General features: G+C 45.3%; 1 protein-coding gene across 2 annotated transcripts in view; it reads right to left on the bottom strand.

Moving 5' to 3' along the window:
• Positions 1 to 23695, bottom strand: part of LOC119431365 (uncharacterized) — a 233188-nt gene that overhangs the window by 17817 nt on the left and 191676 nt on the right. For both annotated transcript variants that reach the window (XM_049657258.1, XM_049657257.1), the window contains exons 10-12: positions 20956 to 21032; positions 17281 to 17445; positions 2822 to 2947 (exon numbers count right to left, since the gene is read on the bottom strand). In XM_049657258.1, coding sequence (XP_049513215.1) covers positions 2822 to 2947; positions 17281 to 17445; positions 20956 to 21032 — 368 coding nt within the window. The remainder of the gene's footprint in view (positions 1 to 2821; positions 2948 to 17280; positions 17446 to 20955; positions 21033 to 23695) is intronic.

Below are 23695 nucleotides of genomic sequence, written 5' to 3' on the forward strand. Positions count from 1 at the left end.
GGATAGGGTCTACTATATGTTTTCTCTAATTTGGTTAGGGAGGAGTTGTGTTTTTTCTTCGTAGTACTGGGGTGTTAGCGGGTATCCTAGGCGTTGAAGAAAGCGCCTTCCCTGTTTAGTCTTGTTGAGGCGCTCCCTCTGCGCTGAGCATGGTGTTTGCCAGCTCCTCGAAGGTGTTGTATACCCCTAGCGCTAGTAATTTCTTTGTGCTTGTGCCTGACGGTAGCTGTAAAGCTGTCTTGTACGCCATTCTTATAAGTGTCCATGCGCTCGGTCTCAGTCTTGTGCTTAACTTGATACGGGAGTGCGTACGTGACATGACTGATAACGAGGGCTTGTACCAATCTTATGGTTTTATCCTCTGTGAAGCCATTTTTGCTGCGCACTACTCTGGCAATCAGTGATGTGATGCTTCTTGTTACGTGATTTAATTTGTCTGAGGCTTCCTTTATGCCATTGTTCTCCTGGATGTGCATACCCAGTAAGCGTGTTGTCGGGACTCGCTTTATGAAGCGCGCTAGATCAACTTCCTCTGGCAGTTTCTACAGGTTGTGTGCGCGCTATGGAGGTCCCGGGTTCTTTTCGTGATCGAGTTGCCGAACACTGTGCGAGGAGGACGGAGCAGCAACGCAAGCGGTGGCAGGCCGACCGTGTTTCAACTGACCCTAAAGTTGTCACATTTGCAGATCACTTTCAACAGCAACATGGCGGTAACACTGGCTGGCAACACGGCGGTCGGCAACATGACAACGTGGGGCCTCTTGGGGCATCGGACGATAATTTTAAGTTTTGCTCGGTTCGAGACAACCTTTGTTTCAACTGAAGCGTAGTCCTAGCGTGGATTTTAATCGCTAGTGTCGGCGGCGTGCTTTCTTGAACAAGGCGACGGTTGCTGTAGCGTGTTTGAACTTTTCAACATGCTAGCCTTTTCGCGAGTGTTTTGTTGAAGTACATTCGTCAGCACGAGAGCCACGTAGTCTGCATCCTGGGCGAGCGAGGCCTAATGCCCGCGGAGCATTGGCAAGCCTGAAGCGAGTGAGTACGGAAGCCTCGTGGGTGGTCTGAATTTCTTATGTAATTAGCTTCTTCTTTCTCTTTGACTTAGGAAGTCGCGGCTCAGGGAGCCGGGTGGCCGCGGGCCACGGGTGCCGCTACGGGCTGACTGGTATTGCGGCCTGGCACCGGGCACTCCGACACCGTCTGGGATGGTGGGCGCTGTCAACTCGGATGCTGTGTGCACCAAGTGGGGTAGGACCACCTCACAGAGCTAACGTCTCCTTGCGGCTGCCTGTTGTGCCCATTTTGTTTTTTTTTTGTTTTTTTTTGTTTATGGATGCCGGTTGTTGTCAGGGTAGCGACGCATAAGGCCTAAGGCTTTACAAAGCCGCCTGTCGCACGTTGAGGGACACAACCTGGTGGACCGTGGTGTTGAGGTGTCGTATATATTGCTTCCCTCATTAGTTCGCCTCGCACGAAATTACTCGTGCCCGAAATTTTGCTAGCCGAATTGGACATCGTACCACGTGCGCGATGCGTATGCCGAATTCCTCTCCCTTGCACTACTTTAGTGTTTGTCGAGTGCGTTGAGTGTATGCAGCATGAGCGGAGTCACCCCTGGTTTGCTGTCACCTGCACATCGTCAGCACTGCTGCCCCGGACTACAATCAAGCTACCCCAGGCGATGCAGATGCCTGTGGCCAGTTCGGCGCAGCAATTTCGGCGGCCACCTGTGTCCGGCTCGCAACCCTCGGCGGCTGGGAAAAGAGCTGGCAGTCACCAACGGCTACAGCGGCTACCGCGTGGCTAAGTGCCGGTGGCGGTCGTGGTGGTTGCGGCGCATTGCAAGAGATGGCGCGAGTGTTGCAATGCTAACGCCACCGAACGGCGGGGTGACTTGGGAGAAAAAGGTTGAAGGCGCTTCCTCTTTGGCTTGGGATCGGCGACCAACACGTACGAACGCTTCACAAGTGCGCCGGCCTGCTTCGCAGGACTGTCTCGCGAGGCTAAGAGCAGGACACCGGTATGGACGAACACGGATCGTTCGAACGCGCCACCGTTCGCGTGACCGTACACGTGAACGACTAGGCGATGGTGTCACAACATGGGGCGAACATATTCACTTGCTATCGGGTCGCGGTGAGTCAGACTTCCTCGATTTGTGGCACGCCCATGTGAATGTTCTATTGGTAGTAATTCGGCTAGTGTGTATTAGTGTATGAAAGGTGCAATAAATGCCCTTTTGTTTGTTTGCACTACTGTGTCGTCCCTTTGTCCTAAGAGCACGAGCGAGACCCCACAACATTGCATATATGCTCGCAGCAATGCGGCGAACACCCATAGCGACATCAGTCTCTTTTGCTTTATGCAGCATTAAAGAAGAAAAGCCAGCCCACATTGTGCATAGTGCCGCTGCGTCTACATCTGCCGCACGCAGTTTGCTTGATTTCACTCCATTTAGACCACGCATAATGATAAAAACTCCTTAGGGAAGAGACGTGAGAACACACTCGGTTCAAATAAACCAAAAGTAGACAACACTTGTGTCACCGCTTGAAGGAGGTGGGACATAGCGATGGCCACACAGTGTAAGAGATTAGGAGGAACGGCAGGGCTTGAGGGGAGGGTAATGTTTAACCACTTGTACCTGTGTTATAGCACACTGGCACGAAATTCTTGTGAGAAAGCATTCCTTGAGAGATAACCTCTTTTTGTGTAGGCGTAGGACAAAAACAGTTTCAGGGACCCATTTTAGGAAGAGGAAGAAGCAAAAAGGAATGCATGCGCAGTTATAAGTGAAAGCAGCACAAGACAGCACACGTACCTGCACATGAAAAGTGTTGCTTCCATCATATCCCGAGCTTCCGTCATCTGTGCCTTCTGTAGAAAAAGGGTCCGATTCATTTGTGGCTGCATCTTCATCATCACATGGCTCTTCCTTTGTCTCAACCTAGAAAAAATAAATCCGATCACCAAGAAAAAGGATATGCAGATCCTACACAATGTGGGAATCAATGTTATGCAATGCATTTGGCAAGCACTTGTGAATCGTGTACAGTGAAACCTCGTTGATACGATCTTCGCGGGAACCAGAAAATAAAACGTATCATTCAAAAATCGTATTGTCCAAAGCAAGCCCCAAAATATAAGAAAACAGGCTTACTTTATGATATTTTGGTTGCTATTAGCCAACACCGCGATAACTTGGGGTATATTAAGTACCACGTCACCGCAGTGACTCACTGCACAGAGAATGCGTTTGCCGTCTGTAAATACGGGTATTTTGTCTGTATCCTTCTAGCTCGCTTGATCCGCGCTTACGCGGCTGTTTGAGTAACGCATTCCGCGCGCTTACTTCATTTAGTTAAATGCATGGAATGAGCAACGTGAACGTGCTGTAGAAGAAAATAAGCTGGAGATCGCGATGATAACCAGGAGAACGTAGCACACATGGCTAGCTCATGCTAACACATTTACACCCTATAATTTTCTTTCTTTTATTTCATGCATTTGATTTGTTTTAAAGGACTGCCTCCCGCGCTCTGCTGTTTCATTATTAAGGCAAAATCCCTTATTGGGCTCTTTGGAAGCGGAATGTATCCGTCGGCGGGGCAGCAGTACCAAAACTAAATACAAACAACATAACTCTCGCGTCTCGTTAATTTAGTATACCAAAGTATAGCGTGGAAAGGCACAAATGTGTGACTAAGATGACTGATGGGTCATGGCATCAGTAACGTGACATACTTGCATTCACGTCACGATTAACGATCTATGTACACGGGTGTTTTATGCATTTCGCTTCCATCGAAATGTAAGCCGCCGTGGCCAGGCATCGAACCCGCATCCTCGAGCTTAGCAGTCCAACCTACCAAAGCCACTCAGCTACCATGGCATGTAGGTAAAGGGTCCGCAAAAAATATACTTGGCAAAAAACAAGACAAACTAAAATAAATGAAACGCTAACAGTGAAACGTTGTGTGCATATGCCTCATTTCATAATTACGAGCGAACATCAGAAAACGAACGTGATGCATTATGGATGTGCAACTCGTCTGTCGCCTTCTTGTGTTGCAAGAGCACAAACACAATGAATTTTAACATGAAAGTAATTTTAGGAATATTTATTGCATATGCTCGCTGGTTTGCACACAGCAAATCTACTTCATGATCAATAATTAAGTACTTGTAGTTACGTGAACGAGGCAACTAATCACCGGAACATAAACTTTTCGTGTTTTACTGTTATTGAAGGTAACTATTTTAGGGATATGTAGAATCAATAGCGATATTTGTAGTGCATCAAAGACAGTAATTTTCAAGACAATTTTCCACTCAATATAATGCAAGCGCAAACATCGTCACGCGCCATGAATGCTTATTAGTTTCCGTAAAAAATCACACGTTAAGCAATAATTATGCATCACACTTACGAGTAACTTCAATTGGGAACCGTATGTTGAAAATGTCTGTTGGGGTGCACTACAGAAATTGTTGTTTTTGAAAAGGAAACTGCACAATACCCCTCCTGCAGTAAAACTAAATGCATACAAAGCTCTAGTACGACCAAAATTGGAGTATGCATCTGTTATTTGGACCCCTTGCCAACAATACTTGATTAATAAAATCGAAAGAGTACAGAATTTAGCTTTCCATTTTATTTATTCTGATTACTCCCATCACTCTAGTGTCAGCAACTTACGTAATAGGGCCAACTTACAAAAACTTGAGCAGCGCAGGATCATATCTAGATTAACATTTATTTACCAACTTTATCATGAGAACTTCAAGCCATCACGGGAACAATATCTTGAGGATCCTTTCAAACGATCAGAGAGAACTCATCACAGTAAAACTATTAGACAACCAGTCAGCCACATTAATGTTCACAAGTTCTCTTTATTTCCTCGTGCAATTTATTATTGGAATACGTTATCTGATGAGGCAGTGAATTCCGTCTCATTGGAATCATTTGTTCAATGTATTAGTAATATCAACTTTTGTTGAAATTCGAGTCCAATAGTGGAGTACACTCCTGAGTTGATGATATTCTCTTGTTCGAGCATTCATTTCTGTCATCTATGTCCAGTGTATTGCCATGTTTTTCCACTTTTGTATGTATTATATTTTTGCAACTATGTCAAGTAATTCATTTAAATTTACTTCTATTGTTTGTATTCTAAGTATATCCACTCCTGCATGGGCCCGAGAAGGGCCTGCAGTATCTATAAATATAATTTTAAAAAACTACGATATCATGAGAAGTTACATATTGGTAATTTCAGAGAGAATTCACGGATTTTTAAAACAAGGCTATTGCAGCAATAACTTTTATACAACAAATGAGTAAATGGCTAGGCCAGTAGTAGCTATCTATTCATTTCAATGTAGAAGAAGATATATTTGTTTACCTATTTTTTATGTTTGTTTACCTATTGGTTGCAATGGCTTTTCTTTCGAATGTCTGAATTTGAAGCAAGCTTCGCTCATGGTGAACTTAAGGTACATAGTGCGCAAAGTTTGTATTGAAGAGATAGCATACAGCAAGAATTGTTCGTGTACGCTATCTTTGAAGCGAAATAAGCCAACAATATTGCGGCGTTAGGGCCGTCTCTGCTCTTTCTCCTTCCACCTTCTCACTGTGCTCTGTTCATAATAAAGTATTGTTAAGGCTAAAAATATTATCGAATAAATACATGTGCATATGGTTGTAAACCACTACTGATCGTGAGTGAAAAGCGCGTAGTGGTGAGTGAAGCGGTCACTGCACGCACATAAGTATTTCAATTGATTGCGTGAATAATTAACTTTTTTCATTACTCTTATTCTTGCAAGCATGGTGCTATTGCTCGCATACCCATGCGAATACTGTTTTTTGCGTTCTTTCCTTGCGCGGGCTCATTTAGCGCGTTTCTACGCACGCACAGTTACCACATTACCATTCCCGAACTCTAGCACCGGAGCTAGGCCGCGCTGATGAGTTTGACACGTTAGTTTTTGCATTCTCTTGCTGCCCAAGCACAAAGACGACGCTCAAAGATGGGTGTGGTAACGTGATAACACCAGCCGGCGAGCAGCGATAGTGCCACCTGCTGTTATCTGTTACGGCGGGTGACGTCACACTGGACCTATATATATTAGTTGCTCAGCGGAAAATAAAGGCTGATTCTTTGTCATCACAACCGGTGTCTCGGTTACTTCATGTGGCGACGAGGCGGGTCGGCGGCCCACGTAGCCTAGGAACGAATGCTAGAGGCTCAGTCAGGCAGTGCGTACGGCTGGAGTGACAGACGAAATGCTGCACCTGCTCTCGGATTATGCAAGCATTCCCACGAACATTGGGGTTCTTCGCCGGACTTGCAAGAAACGCCCCAACGCCACCATTATGCAACTCAGTAAGCCACGCTCGTGAAACGCAGACTTGTTGAGTGCCTTCGCCTCTGCAAAATGTCGCACTTGGGCAAGTTAAGTAAGTTTCATCCAAGAACTCAGAACTTTGAGTCATACCTTGAACGCTTTGAGCTTTCCATTAGTGCAAATGATGTAAAACAGGAAAACGGTTTACCAGTGTTCCTTACTGCATTTGGTGCAGAAACGTATGAAGTGCTCAAAAGTTTGGTCGTGCCGGACACGCCTGCTGACAAAATATTTGCCGAGGTGAAACAGCTGCTTAAAGGTCATTGCAGTCCTTCGAGTTCAGTTATAGCTGAACGGTGCAAATTCAACAGGCGTGTTCAACACGAACAAGAAAGTGTCGAAGACTTTATTGTAGAGCTGAAGCACCTGGCTAGAAAATGCGATTTTTGCGAGTTTTTGAATGACGCCTTGAGGGACAGGCTGGTGGCGGGGGTAAGAAATAAGGACAGCCAGCATGCGTTATTCCCCAAGGAAAATTTGAAGTTTGAGAATGCATGCAAAATTGCTTTGGCCCGAGAGTTAGCAGCACGTGACTCCGCCATAATGAAGGTTGTGGATGGCAATGCTGTAAAGAATCAGCAAAGAGAGCAAAAGGAAGACTACGGCACTTCTAGTCAGTCTCGCCCGAACAGTAAATGCGAGCTATGTGGCAAGAACCATTCCTCAAATAAGCGCAGGTACAAAGAGTTTAGGTGCCGCAGATGCAACAAAATAGGGAATTTGCAGAAAATGTGTCGAAATGAGCCTAGGCGGAGCAAACGAACTAACGCGGTAGAATGTGCGGAGGAAGAAACAGAGCAGGGAGTATATCATTTCATCAATATGGCACAGTCCTGTTACGAGGTCAGCGTGGAGGTAGAAGGCAGACCACTGCAGATGCAGATTGACACAGGCGCAGCCATGACGATAGTTCCAGAAAGCGTGTACAAGGCGACTTTTCCACACGTAAGGTGCACCCCGTCCCAAGTATCGTTGCTTACGTATACAGGGGAGCAGCTGCAGCTTAAAGGACAGTGTAAAGTAGTGGTCAAACACAATAACCTGCGAGTGACCTTGCCAGTTGTTGCAGTGAAAGACGAAGGCAGACGACTTCCTGTGTTATTGGGTTGCAATTGGCTTGAATGTCTCAAACTAGACTGGCAAGAAATAGGAAACATAAGTTGTGAAGGCAGGGTGCAGGCACTCAAAGAGAAATTTCACTCCGTTTTCTCGAGTGAACTGGTTAAATACCGATCATTATCCACTGCCGAGACCAGAAGATTTGTACTCAAGCATTGCAAGTGGCAAGGTGTTTTGCGTTCTGGATTTATCATCCGCGTAACAAGTGCCTCTCAGTCCGGAATCCAGACCACTGTTGACAATTAACACGAGCTTGGGTCTTTTTGAGTTCCAACACCTTCCGTACAGGGTGGCCAGTGCGCCTGCAATTTTTCAGTCCCTAATGGATACAGTATTAAGGGGCATACCAAACGTCGGATGTTACATAGACGACGTTATCATGGCGGTTCCGGACTCAGCTGATTGCCAAAAGACACTCGAGCATGTCTTGGGGTGGTTCCGTGATTACAACATCATGTTAAATGAAGGCAAGTGCCGTTTTTTCCAAGATTTCGTGACGTACTTGGGACACAAGGTAAACACAGACGGAATCTACCCGACCGAAACAAAGAAAAATGCAATCTTGCAAGCACCTGAGCCTACCACAAAGACGGAACTAAAGGCGTACTTGGGAATGTTAAATTTTTATGCAAAATTCCTGAACAATGTCTCAACAATCGCAGAGCCACTTTACAGGCTCCTAAGAAAGGAGGAAAAGTGGTCTTGGACAAAGGAACACAGCGACGCTTTCGCCGCGACGAAGGGGCTGCTCACAAGCACCCGCGTCTTAACTTTCTACGATGTAGAAAAGCCGATCGGTACGTTGTGTGACGCATCATCGTACGGGCTCGGGCGGTTATCTTTCACGAGACAGCGGAAGGCGAGCGGCCGGTCGCATATGTGACGCGAATGATGATACCAGCAGAAAAAAACTATGCGCAGTGTGAACGCGAGGCCCTTGCTTTGATTTTTGAGTTGAAGAAATTTCACCGCTACTTGTACGGAAGGACATTCACTCTGTACACAGACAACCAGCCGCTCTTAGGCATTCTTGGGCAAGATAAACCAGTGCCTAGCATAGCCGCAGCCCGCATGCAACAATGGGCGATGATGCTTCCAGCTTACAAATATCAGCTGAAGTATTGACGCGAAAAAATGTAGAGGTGGCGGATGCTCTGTCGAGACTTCCATGTGCAGATTGCAGCATAGAAGAGCCATTCGAAAGCTTGACAGTTTTTGAATGCCTTCCATTAACCGCGGAAACGATAGCAAAGGCCTCAAAAAGAAACCTAATCTTGTCCCGTGTGGCCGAATTTACAATGAATGGCTGGCCAAGCGACTGCGCAGAGGATTTGAAGCCTTACGACATCAGGTGGTGGGAACTGTCGCTTGAACAAGGTTGTGTCACATAGGGTTCGAGAGTCATTATTCCCAATTCCCTGCGCAATCAAGTGCTAAACTTGTTATATGAAGAGCACCCACGGGCCAGCCACATGAAAATGCTGGCAAGAAGTTTTGTGTGGTGGCCAGCAATGAACCAGGGTATCGAACAGTATGTTCAACGATGTAAGATTTGTCAGGCAGTTCAGCCCGATGCTGAAACAGTACCTTTGCACCTGTGGACGTGCCCGGCAAAATGTTGGTCGTGAGTGCATGTAGATTTTGCTGTAAAAGATGCGAATGTGTTTTTGGTCTTAGTCGACGCATACTCGAAATGGGTGGAAGTGTGGCCTATGACTTCCACGACTGCCTCTAAGACAATTGAAAAAATTCAAGGCGCATTCGCCGCTTACGGACTCCCGGAAACGTTGGTCAGCGATAACGAACCGCAGTTCACGCCCGCCGAATTTGTGGACTTCTTGTCGGCTAATGGTGTGAAACACGTTCGCATTCCACCGTATCACGCTACATCGAATGGGGCGGCAGAACGCATGGTGCAGACTATCAAGCGAGCATTGCTAAAACAAGTTCTGGAAGAGAACTATTCGGATAGTTGCACTTCATTCCAAGAATGAGTTGACAAATTTCTTTGTGCATATCGAAACACTCCCAGCAGTGTCACAGGGCAATCGCCGGCACAGTTGTGTTTGAAAAGGCAACCGTGCACGAAGCTTTCTTTATTGAAACCCGATTTTGGTCATGCTATGCGGGATAAACAAGAGTGTGTGAAAGAACAGTGTGACAAGAGGCGTGGTGCTGAACGTGTGTTTCATGTTGGTGATCGCGTCTATGTAAAAACTGTGCGCGGAGAACAGGTGTCGTGCCAGGAGGCAGTGGTGACTCAAGTGGTCAGTGCGGTGACGTATGTGGTGAAAGTGCACAACTAGTTTCGGTCTGTACATGCCGATCACCTGTGGCCTTCACATGCTGACACATCTACGAGAGCATAGAGCATGCGAAGTGGAGAGACCTGAACAACGAATAGGTCCAGCAGAGCCAGCGCCTTCCACACCTCCGGTGCCTTTGGGCACGGACCACGAGACCGCAGCACTCTCGCAACCGGTTCCACTTCCGTCAGAAAGTGAACCAAGCGAACATGCCACAATGCAACCCCCCACGGCTCCGGCGGCTCCGGCACACCCCGAAGTGACTTCACCTCCCACTACAGTGCCCAGTTCGCCTAAGAGTACGGACAACCCAGCACCTCGTCGTAGCACCAGGGTGTGGAAGCCACCAGACCATTTCCAACATGAGGACTCTCGCAAGTGAAATGATACCTTCATTTAATGAGGGACAAGATGTGGTAACGTGATAACGCCAGCCGGCGAGCAGTGATAGTGCCGCCTGCTGTTGGTCTCCCAGTGTGTCACCGCGTAAGCCGTTATCTGTTGTGGCGGGTGATGTCACACCGGCCCTATATATATTAGTTGCTCAGCGGAGAATAAAGGCTGATTCTTTGTCATCACAACCGATGTCTCGGTTACTTCAATGGGTAGGCTGCATGCAGCACCACACTGTTGAAGATAAATAGACATTAAGTGCTTTGCGTGGAAACTGAACGCAAGAAACAGACAACCCTCGCTTTCCATGTGCTTCGCGAGCGCTGAAAGCCCACGGGTCCGGAGCAGCAGCGGCGCGGCACAACAGTTCCCAGAAAAAAGCCCTCGCCGGAACCGGCGCTTTGAACACTCCCCTATTATTCTAGGTCACTCTACCGCAGCCACTATCGATGCAATCATGAATGGAGACTAAGAAGTTTTGAAGGCAAGCAGCCGATGCATACACCAAGTCAAAATGAAACTACTGTTTGCCACTACCGCTGTGGACGAAACCATGGTGGCTATCAACGTGATCATGGATGGTGACTACACAGTTATAAAGGCACATGGCCAACACAATGTTACACGCGGCAGTAAATGCAAGAATAAAGGTTTTAAAGGCACAAATAGGCATAAAACGTTCTGGCTCTGCTGTCTTTCACCGCAGGCCCCTCACACTCTCATGTTCCAGTGATTGTCACAGAGGGTGAAAAATCAACCACGGTATGTTCAAGCATGAAGTGTGCAAGTGGAGCTACAATAATTTGGTCGCATACTTTGACTTGTATCTTTTCTGCTAGGGGCACTTAACACGGCTATATATTTTATCTATAATAACCGACAAACATAGTTAGCATGTCATTTTTTAGAAAGTAAGCAGACCATTGGACTTATGTTATTAAAGTCTGCGCTTTATTACTTGAATAAAGGTTTTGAGACCTCACTGACATGTGATAAGCAGCAGCCCACTGGTATAGATTGCAGTCCATGACGTTTATCGATTCAAAATGTACGGCGGTAAAATTTACGAACCGGGTGGTTGTTTCCTTGAGCAGCATCACGCACGTTCGTTTCAAGTAGGCAACAATAATGTTTATGTGTCCAACATTCAATAGCCACCACCAGGCGAACGTGATTAAAGACGGTGAATTTTATCAGCTGTGGCGTTTCACTGGCATAACGGCTGCATGGACGGCGGAATCTGCCATGTCTGGCTGCGTAATGCTTGAAAAAACATTTGCTAGTCAGCGCGAAAATTCATCGCTGGAAGTTAGCACTGTCTGCTTGGAGACTACCCACAAAAGTGGATTAACCTTGCAGCCTCTGGGCGTGTGCACCGGTGAGTAAAAAAGCAGTGCTCCGCATTTTCAACTTTGAATTTCTTTGTGTGTGTGGCGGATAAAACAGATTCCTGTAGTAATTTCTTAAAATTGGAAAATAGAACTAATTATAAAGTTATTTCTCTTCAAATGCTATTCAAATGAGGCTCTTGTTATTTTGCTACGTTGCTAAAATTCCTTACATGAGGTACAGCATAAATAATAAACAGTTTTGGCTGTTTCTGCATAAATGATACACCTTGATAAATTCAATGCACATTAGTGGCAAATGTTCTTTTGGTGATAGTTAGATTAATTGCATTTCAGACATAATAAAATTTCTGTTTATTACTACTATCCGGCAGAAACAATTGTCATTTAATCGAGGCTTGACTTAGCACAGCCCACACAAGGACATCATTGAAGGAAATGCAAATGCAAAACAGTGTTCGGTGTGTTTGGTTTTCTGTCATGAAGCGTTTTGTGCACTGTTCTTAGTCAGACATGAATCACTAACTCACCCACCCTTCCATAACATTGTAATTGAGGTTCTTTTTTTCTTTCGACTCCAGCCTCAAAGATACCGCTCATATTTGTTCATCCTTTTGGACTATATTGTCTCTGGATGTACAAGTCAACAGTGAATGTGTCACTACTCCAAATGACATCAAGGGCCCGAATCCTCACAAGGTATATTTCTGAACACTTCACCTAGAACCATAATTTGTTAATTTATTGCACTAAATTCTGTATCACCTTTTTTTTTTTTTTTTTTGCTTGCATGTCTGTCATGGCTTCATCATTTCTCTTTTCAGGAAGACGGACAAAAGAGAGATTATTGGTTTGCAAGCTGCCCACGCCAAGCCATAAGAAGCTCAACGGTCACCATGATGATAACAGGTCCTCTTGAACTACGTGCCTCGCCATGAAATGTTTGCAAGTTTACCAGATAGAGGGGTATGAGCCCTATCAGGAAAGCAGCAGTCTACAGTTTATAGTTTTGTATCGTACTGAGCGGGAATGCTAAAATTTGACATACAAGCTTACTTGCTTTTAAAGGCATTTTATGACAATCGGAGAAGCAACATGTCGAGTCCCAACTTGTTTCTTTTGTAGTCATCATAGCCATGACGACCAGAACAAAAACAATGTAGCATGCTCCTTCTTGCTAATGCACAAACTCTGTGCATTATTCAAATAGTGGCATCATTCAAATAGTGGTAAAGACCTAAATATTCAGCGTTCGGAAAAACAAATGATCACACCGGCTTACTCGACACATGAATCGCCTCTAGAAAAATAGCAAATTCGAGGGGAATATGCCAATGGTCAACAGGAACTAAACCGCTAACAGCAACTGAAAACTCAAAAACACAGCAATTAGCCAGAATCAGATCTAAAACATTTCTAGTGGCATTTATGACCTTGTTAAACTGCGTTAATCCAAGAAATTCGATAAAGAAGAACAGCGCATCACAGCGAGGGGATGATAAAGATACGGATGTCGCGCGTGAGGAATCTCAAACAATAGACAGAACATTGAAATTGCCAGCTATCAGGATATTATATTTTGCTACATCAATAACTTCAACTAAGTCATTCATATGCTTAGAAATCTGCGCGTTACTTATGTTAGGAGGGACGTAGGCTGCGCAGATAAACAAATTTTTGCCGCTTTTAACAGAAATTTCAACCCACAGAGTTTCTGGTATAATCTCACGGTCTGCACGCTTTAAAACGCTAAGATTGTTCCGCACGACAATTAGCACACCGTCGCCGTATTTAACATGCGTGTCATACACATGGTTGCATCTATGAACTGTGTATTCCGGCGGAAAGTAATTCTTAGACAGTTGCAAAGCCAAGTTTCCGTTAAGCATATAACATGGTATAAGCAGGCTAGCACGTTCTCATAGAAACAAGAGGTTTTTGTGCATAGACCACGAACATTTTGGGAGAAAACAGAGCACTTCATCATTGAGGTTAGAAAAGAAGTTACATTATTTTGTTGCTGGCGTCCCTGTAGGCATCATAGCTGCCGTAGAAAGGTCTCAACATGCAACCCTTCGGCCAAATGTTTTCCGAGTAGATTTTTTGAAAGACGTTCTAGTTACTGTGACCCGGAAGAATGCGTAGCTCCTTTCAGGTCATCCTCATTGTTAAAATGGTAAGTGCTAGGATTAGAATTAGATCGGGATACGCACATTATTTCACATTTGTTAACTACAGAAGGCTCATGTACAGTTTGCATAAAAACAATAACTAGGCTAGCCCCGCATTGTAAGAGATAGCTAGAAAAGGCAAGTTCACACAACTGGCCTACTCCACACTTCTGAAACATGACAAATCACTAAAAACAATATTTCTTTCTCTTCAAACAGCAGATGACAAACCTGAGCACAGTGTGTTTGCAAAAAATGTTTGAAATATACTCAGAGTAAGCTTTGCTTAACATTCAGCCAATCAACAGTGGACAAGCAAGAGAAGCCTCAGCGTGGGAACTTGTCTTCGTCGCGGCCCTAACGAATACGTTGGCTCCAGGCTGAGGCTTCCCTTGCTCACTTCTGTTACTCAATTGAAGTGTTTATTTCCTTTGCAACCTCTTTGCCTTGGCGGAATACACAAACCAAGATGTGTTTTCAACATGAAACCATAAACTGCATTTTCCCAGGATCCGTGAGCATTAATTGGGCTTACTTATATGTTTATTTAGCATCCTTGTTTATTCACACAATATTTGCAGAAGTCCTTTTGAGCACTGTTGTCTCCATAATTTTCCTTGCTTTCCTACGAGTACTCCACTTGTGTCAAAGCCTTTACTACCGCACCTGAACACTAAATGTGCAGCAGAAATATCGAGAGAAGACAATATGTGATGTAAAATCTAGCATAACGTGTTTTTTCCTTCTACACTTCGTGCGTCTCACCAATGTGTTATGAAAACAATGGGACATTGCAGCTCGAGCTTATCTTACTGAAAGTACATCTTGGCCAAGCACTTTTTATGTTTCTTCTTTAAATCTACCTGAAATCGTCGAATGCAGACAATGCACGTATAGTACGAAACATGTCAAGCAACACTGTACGCAACTACAAGTACGAGGGTAGCCCAGCATAAATGTTTTTATCTAAAGCTTCGTTCTCTATGCTTTAGCAGCACATCGAACAAGATGAGAAAACTTCGCTTGATTTCAGCTTTCGATTCCATTAAGCAGATGGCTATCTGTCTCTCTGTATGTTGTAAACTCAATGACTGACAGCATTAAGTCCACCTGACCTGTACGAAAATTGTGGGTATGTACTGCTTCATTCACCACTAACAATAAACAATGTAAGCTTACTTGCTTCAAGTGTTTTTTTTTCTTTTTTTTTTTGCTAGTTGAGGCCTCTCGGTCACCTGGCGACATAATAAAGATATCTGTAGTCATGTTAGAGTGCCGTACACACGAATACCGCCCCGAAAGCGATAACAAAATGGCCAAAACCACCGAGCAAGCACCGCAACGAGCCCCGCCAGCAGCCGTATTGCTCACTACGTAATGATGATGATATTAGTTTTGATTTTGCCAGCGCCATCTCTCGGTCGCATACTTTAGTTCACAACGCCACCGCTACTCTTTATTTCCATTGCACTGTGGAAGGTACAGTTTCCCTTCTCTAAGTTTATATAGGTGTTCTGTGATTCACGTACGATTTCCGATGATGACTACTGCGATGCGGACTCAGCCGCTTTGTCTTGGTTGCACGCTGGCACCATTTTTACTCTTTAGTAGCGCTCCAAGCTAACTGAGCTCCGAGAGCTGTCCGAACTAACCGATGTGCACCCAAATAAATCCGAATTAATGAGAGTTTGATTGTATTAAATAATGCATACACCTGCTAGGACCAGAGGCAGAGTCCGAATTATCCAATTTTTCCAAATTTACGAGGGTCGAATTAACGACCTTAATTCAGAGCCCTTCCACTATGTGAAGATGGAAGACCAGCGAAGCTGTTGCTTTTGTTTAATTATATTTCAAGTTTTTTAATTTGGTGTTTATGTTAAATGGTTGAAAAGACACAACACACAACTTCATTGCGTCGCCGCGCGCCGAATGCTGTATGTACGAGTGAAAGCGAGTTTAGGCGACTAGATTCACACCACCTTGCACCAGCGGCCGCAGATCGTTGGCGCACTGCGCGTTCAGCTTCTCGTCGCTTTTGCATTCATTCATGCTGCTGAGCGCGCCGGCGCTCCTTGAAGGCGTGCTTTTCCTCTTCGGAGCGAGCGAGACGGGTCTTACCCATACCGAGTCCCATACAGGGGCAACTGATGACGTCTCTAGGGAAATGGCTATGTCGAGAGAGAATGAGACACAGCTATTGGTTGGTAGACTATTGCGTTTTATCACTGACGTTTCAACACACATTGTCATAGACTAGCATTTGGGCAACAGCGTTCATCGTTCCGGCGTATTGTTTTTGTCTATTTGGGTCCCACACGTGACAAGGGTAGTTCAAGGGCGTGTTACAGGTTCCCAAGCCCACAGGGGTAGGTATGTGCCATTGAGCCTGGACCTTTTCTGCACTATCACCAGGATCGGCCTACTTTGTTGTTCTACGCATCGTTTTGTCCGTGGACGCGATCTGCCAGAACCTAGCCGTATACAGCTTCACTGCAATATACATTTATACATGTCTCTAACACTCGACACTCCTAATGCTAACACATCAAAACATTATGCGGATCCAACGCACATTTTCTAATCGATGTGAAACGAAGCTTTCATAAAGCGGTAAATGAAATGCTTAAATTTGCCCATTTCATTCCTGCATCTTTGGTGTAAAGGAAACTGGCATGTGCACAGGTGCTCTCGCACACCTGTGCTACGGAATGTGACAGCTCTCGTATTGCCCTGTATTTCTTTTTACTTATTTTAAATGTACCTGTCGCTTGTTGGCCAATTCCCTCTTGTGGGTATGTGCCGTAGTATCGAAATCACCATCCTCATGAACACGCGGCACTCATCCCAAAAAGATAGCTGCCATGTGTGTGTGTTTGTGACTCCGTTTATGAACTCAGTGTAGTGCAACTTGCCTTCACCTAGGATTGTGTGCTGTGAATTTTATGCCCTAGGAGCTTGTTTCTTTTCCTATTCTTAGTACATATATATATATACATATATATTGTTGTTTTTGCTATGCGAAGAGGAGTAGCCATCACCCTTATAGTGTTACATCTCTTTCTTTTATTTTCATAAAAAAAGAATTCAGCTGTCGTTGGCATGATAGATGTATACGTGCGATTATGGCCTAATGGTTAGAGCATCGATCGAGCTGCCGCACTGGGCGATAGCAGTTCGATCCCTGCATTGGGCACATAATTCAAATTTTCTTTTAGGTATCCAGTGACCCAAGCTGTTCTGACGGTTGTTTTCGAACCCGACTTCCACAGCACAGCATCTCGATGCTCCAACCACATTCGCACATATACTTCTATCCTGCCAACGACGGCTTCGATATGATCGTCACCCTTTTAACCATGGACTACCCAGTGACCCAAGTTGCGAGCTATTTGGCAAGACAGCAGCCTCAGTCAAGAAAAGTCAGGGAATCACTTATTTCTTATTGCTGCCAGTCTGCACTGCACATTTGCCAAGCTGCACTCGTGGCTTTCATGATGCAGTATACAAGACGGTAGAAAGACAGACCTTGAGTTTAACGTCCGGGAACGTAACCTCGGATGGGTGCAGCATGGGTAGGTGCCCTCGCAGGTGGTCACGCAACTTCTTCAGTGCCACATAGAATGGCAGCTTGTCTACTGCTCTGGGCAGCTGAGCACACCGAGCACTTGAAGATGGCATCACGAACACTGACTGCAAGAACAGGGCAATTGTGCACAGGCTTGTACAGGAAAGCAGACACCACATGACACACTGATGGCACCAGGCGTGGATCCAGGTTCTCTTCAAGAAGGGGGGGGTCAGGCTTTGAGACAGTGATTTATAATGATGATGATGACTGCACAGCACAGAGGCTCAAAATCAATAATAATAATAATAATAATAATAATAATAATAATAATAATAATAATAATAATAATAATAATAATAATAATAAATTTATTCGTGTCCTAGTGAGCATTCTAATGACACATTTCTTTTTTTTTTTAAGAAGAAGCCTTGCCATTCAAGCATGCCACTTTACTGCTGTGCTAGCAACACAAATTTAAAGAGGGGTGGGGGTGGGGGTCAAGACATCCGGACATCCCTCCTGGATCCACGCATGAATGGCATTAGACTTCTATTGCACAAAATGCAGGCACACTTATGCCCTGTCGTCACCATCGCGTTTCTCACAATATTACCCAGAGGAAAAAGTGGCATGGGAATGTGCATGGGAATGTGCATGGGAACGTGCTGAGATGTGGTGGCTTCGGAGTGGTATCATTCCCTGAGAGCCAGGACACCTTGGAGGTGTGCCTGGCTAGCGCCAATCCGTCTGTCAGAATAGGCCATTTTTAACTAAACCAGCACGTAAAAACCTGTTTTAACGTTCATATTACCAGTGATTCGACTCCTGCGCCAACTGCTCCAAAGTGCGCCAAATAGGGTTTACTGCGCCATCCTGATACAATCGTCGAAAAGTGCGCCTAACTGCACCAAACAGTCTCCGATTTGACGGCGTCTATCGCCAACAATTGCACCACCGGGGAATTAAAACGTGCAACACAATGATAGGGCTAACCTTAGTTGCAAACAGGAGACGAAACAGCACTAGTGCGTGAGTCCCGATTAAGTAACAGCGCCATGCATGGCGCAGACGCAGTGTCTGCCTTGCAAGGCGGCTCAATAGTAAAGTGCGGTTTCTGCTGAGGCTCGTGGCTTCAAGGTCAATTGGCGATTCATCGGCGGACGTTATCTACTCCGAAAATGCAGCCAGTACAGTAGAACCCTACTGATACGTTTTTCACGAAACCGTTAAAAAAACGTAAGAGCCGGGAAATGCAAGAGCCGAGAAACAGGAAAAATTGAGAAATGAGAGTAGTGTTGAACTGCACACAATATTATTTTAATTCTTACCTGTGAAAAAAAGTCGTAGTTTCGCCCGAAAGCCGAAGCATCGATTGCGATTGCAAATTAGTAGGTAGCTATACAAAGTAAGTAGTATAGTAGTTTTATCGTCCATATAAACTTGTAAACATTCCCTTATTAACTATATTAACAAGCATGGTGTCAGCGCGCACAGGCAAACATGAACACATCACACTCAATGAGCGCGGACAGGCACTGTCAAATGTTGGCGTGAGGATGCGCTGCAGCAGCAGCGAACGAAGTGACCTTCCTACTGGTGTCTATCGCTTCCACGCAAACTGAGTGCCGAGAACATACAGCACGCACAAAGCTACGAGCTGCTGACGCACCTACACTGCCTAGACTGTGCCCCCAACGCAGATTGCCTTCAAGATACGGTGCGCACAACCGCACACCGCCGCGCAGTACACAGTTGAAGCCAGAGTACAACGCCGCCCGCTCTCCCTCCCTCCTCCTCGCTCCCTCGCCGGTGCCTCGTGTGGGACGGAAGAAGGCGCGCTTCCTCCCTGCTTTTCTTTCTTGCGCGCGAGATTTGGCCGCGGTCACCAGCTCCCCTTGCACGCTTTCTCTTGCACATACAGCATACAGCGCACGGCGATGGCATTATCGCCCTTGAACTTTATACGGAACATCTATGCACCAAAACCAATTTTAGGGCCCCAACGCGTCATAGACACCATCTTTAGATAGCAAATATGGATCTCAAAGGCCATGCTTTTACTGGCGAAAACCGAAAATACGTCATAGGTGTCGCCCCCGGCACTTTGGGCAGCCAATCCCATTGTCAAGCCACCACGCCAAGCAACATAAAGTCAGAATGGCTGCTAGGGTCGGCGCGAGGTGGCAGTTCGCAACGCCTGATGCGGGAACGGTCCCACATTTGCGACGCAACAGTGGTGTTACCAATGCATTGGGTCCTTTGGGAGCTTAACAGCCAGGAAAACGCAGCGCCCGGGAACGTAACAGCGGGGTTCTACTGTGGCTTGTTTGAAGAGCAGCATGACATGTGATTTTAATAACTGCATGCCGCCAATGTGCCCATCATTTCTGTTTCTGGATATACGGCATGACATCTGGGAAAACTAGCTATATATGAAACGATATCAATTTGTGTGTGTGTGTGTCGCATGCACACTCGTTTTTTCGAAATACTTCAGGATGTGAAAAAATCAGCTGTTCCAAGCTGCTCCTAAATGCCAAATTGCCTGTTCCAAAGTGCTCCAAAATTAAATTTCTGATGCTCCAAAAATTGCTCCAAATCAGAAGTCTGCAGTAGCATCACTGTATTACACAAAAACATGTTTTACTCAATGACGAGGACTTGTGCTTGGATGTACAATTATGTCAAATGTAAATTAAAAATGTAACACGTATCGGTGGGCCCCTAAAGGTCGAAGACAGACAGGGTTTGTGCTCACATTGCGACAGTTTATTGCCTGTTCTTGCTTTCCGTCATTTCATTATGCACTGTAGGTGAGTAAACTTGATTGAAACATGTAATACGTGTGGATGAAAACTTGTAAAGCGAAGCTTTCTATGTCTCACTGGTGGCACCAGATTTCCCTCTAGATAATATTGTGAGAAACTCTATGGCCTTCACATAAGCATTCTAAGAATCATCCAACCCTGTTAGTAACAATAGGGCACTACGTCAAACACCTTTCTCAATGAACCTTTTTTTATACGTTTTATTAAGCCTAGATCTATTTCAAAGTATAAAGAAGCTCAGATACTTCTTTGAAAGAACTGGGTAAAAGCACAGCAGTGCATTGCAGAATGACTGCACTAGAACTTCCCACTAGTACTGTGCCTCTGAAAAAACGAAAAGGGTTCAATATTTACGACGGCCCAAGAAAATTGTACAACAGGGGTCTACAACATGCTTTAGACTGGAATTGTGGCACACCAATGAGGGCATGTGTTGTTTGCTGTCATGCTGCTATTGTCCATGTCCTCATTTCTGGTCTAAAACACGTATAGACTAGCCCAACAAGGTGCTTTATTATGTCAGGCACCATGCAGCTTCTCCTAGCAGTCTGCACTGCATCTCACAAGGCTTTCATTATTGTGCCAAAATGACACGAAATGGAATTACAGGATCTCTCCACCCTGTAGTATGCTTTTGAGGCAAACTTACAACTTTGGTCACATTGCATTTAAATCCCACACCAGCAATTTAAACCAAAGGTAGAGATATCATCAACTCAAGCCTAAATACTACAGCTCACTACTTGTAGTTTTGACAAAGCTTGTGTGACAGATAGTCATGACCTGCCGAAAGAATGCACATACCACATTGGTCCCTTCAATTGGCTCTGGCTGTCGCCCAAACACAAAGTTCTTGTTTCCAGAGAAAATCTCATATATTCCTGAAAGCAATCAGAGACATGGTATTACTTACTGGCATGCCAACAAGCCTGTTCCCACCTTGAAACAGCTGACATTTTCATTTGAGACAAATATGAGGAAAAATGTTGCCAGTTAAAGATATTTTTGCTGGTTTGACAGCTGCTCAAGAAGCTTCACTGAAATTTCACTGCCTTAAGACTTTTTCCAGTGGGCATCTGCAGGAAAATGACAAGTATGACCCTATCCCTTGAACTATCCTGAAGTCCATCGGTGGGAAGGGGCAGCAATAAAGCACTTTGCTCAAACTTTTCCCAATACTTGCACACAGTGTTTTGCAGCTTGCTTCAGCAAAACTCCCCTAAGTGAAGAAAACACAAGGCTCCTTTCCTGCATCATGTTCTGATGGTGCCATCAAATTATTTGCCCTGTTATGCAACTCCCCTGCTTTATAACACAACAAAAACTTGTTGCGACAAATTTTACTTAAATGAAATACGGCTAAACAAAGCCTGCTACTTTCATTGCTTTCCTACACCACGTGTCCATAAAGTCCCCACACATTAGCCAGTTTGACAGAAGTAGAATTAGCAGGGGCAACCTATTGTCATAATTTATTCGCAGCAGTTTCCTTTTTGTCTCTATGCACAAAATGCATTAGCCTGGCATATTATCATATGTATTCTTGTGTAAGGGCCATGCCTTTGCTCTTAAATTTGCATCCATATTTCTTGGGTGAGGCCCATGCCAAAGTGAAGAGCAGATAAATGTTTATTCACTCTGAAAAACAGACATGGTTGCCACTGTGTGAAATTGCCTTGACTCTAGCTTTGATCACTACTACATCATTTGTGCATCACTGGCATGTAACCACTGAGCTGGAGTCTGACTCCCTGCAAGAACACTTTACAAAGGTGGAGCCATCCAGAGCGCTGTGTTGCACATGAGGTTACACAACATGAAATGAGTGCTGTGGGGAACAAAGAAAATGCACTGTGCTGTGGATTGCACACACACTCATGGTGGTGCTTAATGACAGGTGCTGTTACCACAATGTGCAGGGACAATACACTGGAATTCCATAAAAATACTTAAGGTTGGTGAGCCTGTACAAGCAATGATCTGCACAGGTGCCTTATATGTGGCAAGATGCGCCTCTATGTCGTAGCCATGCAAGGGTCACGTGGCCATAGCTGACAAAGTGCAAGCTTATAAAAAGAAACGTCGGGCCCATGCACTGATAATTAATTAACTATCTTTTTTCTCAAATGCAGCGCAACTTCCCTATAAAATAAAAAGAAAGCCCAAGTACATTGGCACTGAAGGGGCAAGCCGAAGCCAACGAATGAGCCCGTCATGCACCACGAAAGGAAAAAAAAGAAGCGGGGGGGGGGGGGGGGGGGGGGGAATACATCAATTTATTCTTTTGGCATAAATAATTTATTCTTCTGGCTTGCGGTACAAGCTGCGCCGTCTGACTACGCCCACGATGAACTGCTACAAATGTGCAGTTGAGTTCAATGACGACTTAATTAAGTAATTTTGGAATTGGAAGGTCTACTATGCTTTGGAAAGCTGTCACAGGATAATTAAAGCCCTGAAGTGATTTTCTCGAATGTACATGTCACAGAAAGCAATCGCTGGTTATCGTAGCTCCGCCTCTCTTGCATTGCCAAGTGTACAGAGCGAAAGAAGAGCCACCAGAACAGGCGTCAACACACGAGTCATGTGTGTTGATCTGATCATTTAAAAATGTCACAGTTTCGCCCTAAGGGCGAAGCAATGAATGCGATAGCAACACAGTAATGTCATACGAAGTAAGGTGAGCGGCTTTGGTAGCAATATGAATTGTAGTAAACATGAGCCGATTAAGTAAGCAGGTGTGCTGCGGCGTAAGTAGACCGACATGAAGAGAGACTCGATGACCACGAGAAGGCGCGTGTGAAACGGTGGTGTTGATGAGAAGCGCTTCCCGTGGGCAGCGCGTGCGAAGGGACACACCTGTAGCGCTGCACTGCCGATCCGGGCAGCATTGCATGTGTAGCGTGCATTGGAAAATGTGGCCCGACTATTACTAACTGAATGAACAAGCGTGGTGTGAGCGCGCACAAACAAACACGAATAGATCACACTGAATGACTGCAGACAACAACTGTCAAAACGCTGGCAGCAAGCATACGCCGCAGCGGGCGAAGGTACGTGCGGTCTATCGCTTCAACGGAAACTGAGCGGCGAATGCACGGCGCATAAAGGTCAGAGCCGTGTGGAGATAAGAGACGGTTCGGGTGAGCGAGCGACGAGCGCGGTTGTTGGCAGAGAAGTGCCCCCCCCCCCCCCCGCTTCTTCCGGCGCTGGCTTCCTGCTTCCTTGCTTGCGCGTGGGAGATTGAGTGCGTTCGCTCTCCGTGATAGCGCGCGTCCCCGCACGCTTCCACTCGGGCATACGGTGCACGGCTAAGATTTTATCTATAGGGAACCTCACGGCGACGGCAGAAATCCGGTTGAAGTGTCCATATAATTGCTATCGCAATAATACGTGAGAAGCCACAGTATCCCACTATGCTGAAATGCAGTAGTAGTTGTAGTAGTAGCAGTAGTAGAATGAATAGGACCAATATTAAATATAGGCCCCATGCACATTTTCCTTTGCGTGAAAGCAAGTGGTGGCAATGACGCTGTAGATTGGC

Source organism: Dermacentor silvarum, chromosome 10 (genome assembly GCF_013339745.2).
Source record: "Dermacentor silvarum isolate Dsil-2018 chromosome 10, BIME_Dsil_1.4, whole genome shotgun sequence".
Taxonomy (NCBI): Eukaryota; Metazoa; Arthropoda; class Arachnida; order Ixodida; family Ixodidae; genus Dermacentor; species Dermacentor silvarum.